The sequence below is a fragment of the Schistocerca piceifrons genome, chromosome 6 (assembly GCF_021461385.2).
Source record: "Schistocerca piceifrons isolate TAMUIC-IGC-003096 chromosome 6, iqSchPice1.1, whole genome shotgun sequence".
Lineage (NCBI taxonomy): Eukaryota > Metazoa > Arthropoda > Insecta > Orthoptera > Acrididae > Schistocerca > Schistocerca piceifrons.
In genome coordinates, this window is record NC_060143.1 from 247,767,611 (window position 1) to 247,771,227 (window position 3,617).

General features: G+C 39.6%; 1 protein-coding gene across 1 annotated transcript; it reads right to left on the minus strand.

The window, feature by feature from the left end:
• Positions 1-414: 414 nt before the first annotated feature.
• LOC124803256 (piggyBac transposable element-derived protein 3-like) lies at positions 415-2,091 on the minus strand. The gene is made up of 2 exons (XM_047264439.1): positions 1,962-2,091; positions 415-1,640 (listed from the first exon to the last, which is right to left on the minus strand). The coding sequence occupies exons 1-2, from the start codon at positions 2,089-2,091 to the stop codon at positions 415-417; spliced, it is 1,356 nt and encodes a 451-aa protein (XP_047120395.1).
• Between the last annotated feature and the right edge of the window lie 1,526 nt (positions 2,092-3,617).

Here is a 3,617-nt window from a genome sequence, read left to right on the forward strand (position 1 = left end):
CACAAATAGGTGTTACATTTGGTATACATTACTTTTGTTATTTTTTGACATTTATTATATTTACATCTGGCAGATTTTTCGCAGTAGTTAGGCCAGTGATCAATTCTGTCCTTCCTGATATCAGCATTTGCTGAATTTCGCTGCCTTCTCTTTTTGGTGCCACTGCCTGGTGAGCTATCCAGCGATTGTCTCTTGGATGGTTTTCCTGACCAGCATAAGGATTCAGCAATATCAAGCTTGAAATCAAACAAAGCCATCTGGGTTTTCTCTTCAATACTACTTTCATGACAGGCTTTCTTGTAAAGTAGCCAAGCAACAACACAACTCATGTCCAATAAATGGAAGAACAGTCTCATGTAATATTTCTTTGACCTGATTTTTGTTCTGTACAGAGCTAATAAGGAGTCAATAGTGTCAACACCTCCCATAAACTACTTGTACTCCTTCACAGTCTTTGGGCATTTTATTTGGACATGTTGCTTTGTTTTTTTTGTCATATCTTGCAACCTGGCTTTCTGGGTGTGTACCTGAAAAGGTGCCCAGAAGGCTGACACACCTGTTGTCTTGCCATTTCACAAGAATCAGGTCATATCCAGAAACAGATGCAGTGGATTCAACAGATGTGCCTCTTCCCTGCTTTTTCATTTCAGCATCAGATGGCATCTTATTGTTTCTCACTCTATTCAACTGTACTGTTCCCAGACTGTGAATACCACATTTTACCAGCTCAACTTGAAACTCTGGACTGTAGAACCAGTTATCATAGAACAGTTTATGATTTTTGTACTTTGGTATTCTTTCAGCCAATCTAAGCACTACATTTCCACTGGCGTTTACATTAGGAAGATGACTGGGTTGATTGACAGGTCCAGAATAGACTTCAAAGTCATAAATAATACCACTGGCACCTGCTATGCAATATATTTTGTAGCCCCACTTTTTTGGTTTCTTGGGATTATACTGTTTCAAGCTACTGTGACCTTTGAATGGCACAATTTGTTCGTCCACTGAAAGGTGTTCTTCAATTGGTATTTTTGATAAATATTTTCGCAGCATCTCGCTTACCATTCTAACCTTGAACAGTCTGTCAGGTGCAAAATGTTGCTCAGTATTGTCAGCAAAATGTAAATATCTCTTTATTTGTTCCCATCTGCGTAGCGTCATTACATCAGGCACTTGTTTCACACCACATTTCTTGTTCCAGTGTCTTCTGTTCCCAGGTATAGCAATCAGTGACATGTAGAATGCAATACCAATAAACTGTTCAATTTCAGTAGAGGTGACACTGAAGGTGTTGACCACATCACACTGCTTCGAATTCAGATTTGTTTGTTGACATATGTAGTCAATGATACTTGAGTCAAAAATCTTTTTGAAGTACGTTAGTGGTGAAAATACTTCTGTCGATGGTGGAATTTCTCCAGTCCAAACAGAAGAAGGAAATACAGATTTTACCGTGTTCCTCTTCCAAAGAAGGTTCAATTTCGGCACATTACAACGAGATGGAGATTGTGCCTGAGGAAGATTATCACCAACTTCAGGTTCAACTATCTGATCTGTGTTTGAAACACAAAGCACTCCCACTTCATCTGGCTCATCACAGTTTTCTTCGCTGCTGCTACTGTCACCTGATTGTGAGCCTGAAAAGTAGAGTGTGAGTTACTTGTCATCAGAAACTGAACAAGAGATGGTGCTGGGAAACTATATAAAGCTGACTAGGCTACAATGCTGGTCTAAGTCACAGTCACAATTTTTTAGATAAAAAGCATGAAACACATTTGAGACATCAACAATTGATATATTGTCATGAGAAAAAGAACACACATGAAAAGAACTGTAAAGAGTTGTATATTACAGCAAGTAAATTTTGCCACTGTAGCGAAAATCCAATCAACTTCTCATACTGATGTAACTCTTTACATGATTTTTTTATGAAAATTGCTAGTCAATTTCTAACTCACCTGTAAGCTGTTCAGGAACGTAGGTTTTATCCAGATCACTGTCACCACTGTCAAAACAGTCCTCGTCACTGCTTTCTGGAGGAATGTAGCTTCTCCCTTGTCTTTTTCCGTAAAATAAACGGGTATCCATGTTTCCTTCAGGTATTGTCTACTTTTACCTTTACTGCACGCTGTTCATTCAGATACACACACACAAAAGTTTGAATAAAAAGCAAAGAAACAATTATTTCGAAAGAAACAATACGTTTATAGCTTTTGTAGATTCTTCCAATAGAAACACGGCGAAAGAAAAGCTCAAAAGACACGTCACTCATGAATCAATAAATTCCAACAATCGCACGCCCGGAGACCCACAGCCTTCTAGACATACCAACAGTTCTGCGAACTTTTACTCAACTGCCGTAAGCAGATGCTGCCATCTGACGTGGTACACGGAAAACACAGACGTACATCTGCATATACAGTGCACGTCAGTGGCACAGTTACATTACATGAGCCAGTACAGAGTTCTGAAAATATGTATATTTAAATATACACAGTGCAATAGAGGGTTAAAACGACAACCTTCCTGTCGATGAAGTGCAGTTCTGTCAGTGTTCGTATTCATCATCGAGAGTAAAGCATGGAATATCAGCATGTGTGAAATCGAAACCAGTAAAATGACTGGACTCGTGAACTCGTGATCTGTCACATAGCGAAACGATGTTTTAGATACCACAGAATGTAAGTGGCCTGCCGCAAGGAAGCCTCGTCATCTACATCTACATTGCGCAAGCCACCTTACGGTGTGTGGTGAAGTGTAGTAGTGTACCAGTGTCACTTCTCACTTTCCCTGTTACAGTGATGTATGGTTCGCGGAAAGAACGATTGCTGGTAAGCCTGTGGGCTTGAACCTCTCTGATTTTATGTTCATGATCTTTTTGTGAGATATACAAACAGGAATCAAGATATTGGTTGGCACTTGTACGAACGCTCCTGGAATTCTAACAATGAACCACAACGTGATGCAGAAAGCTTCTATTGCAGCATCTGCCACTGCAAGTCGCTGAGCATTTCCTTGACGCTATCGCGCTTACTAAATGAATCTGCAACGAAACTTGCCGCTCTCCTTTCGATCTTCTCAATTTCCTCTTTCAGTCAAACCTGGTACGAATATCAGACAGAAGAGCAATATTTAACTATTGACTGAAAGAGTGATCTGAAACTTGTTGATTGACTACATTTCCTGAGAATTCTTCTAATGAATCTCATTACTAGCATCCGCCTTACTCATGATTAATTTTATGTGAACCGTCTACTTCAAATCGCTCCTCACGCATACTGGTAGAAATTTTACGGAAGTAAGTGTTTCAGTGATTTTGCCGCAGTTGCGTTATCATACAGCAAAAGGGTCTTTCTGGCAATGTATTCGCCACTCTCTGCAACAAACGCAGATCCTCTACAGAACTCCCAGCATTTCGCTATGGTTTTATAGCACCGCGACATCTCTGAACACAACAGTTTCAGAGTGAAATGCTGTCTTCTTTTTGCCACAAACACTTCAATCAAGTTTTTTTTACATGTTCCATAGATCTTGAATACAACGCTTCGTAATAATGCGGAATGTGTCAGGTTAATAAAAGGTGTCTCTACAGGATATTCCATTACACAAAATAT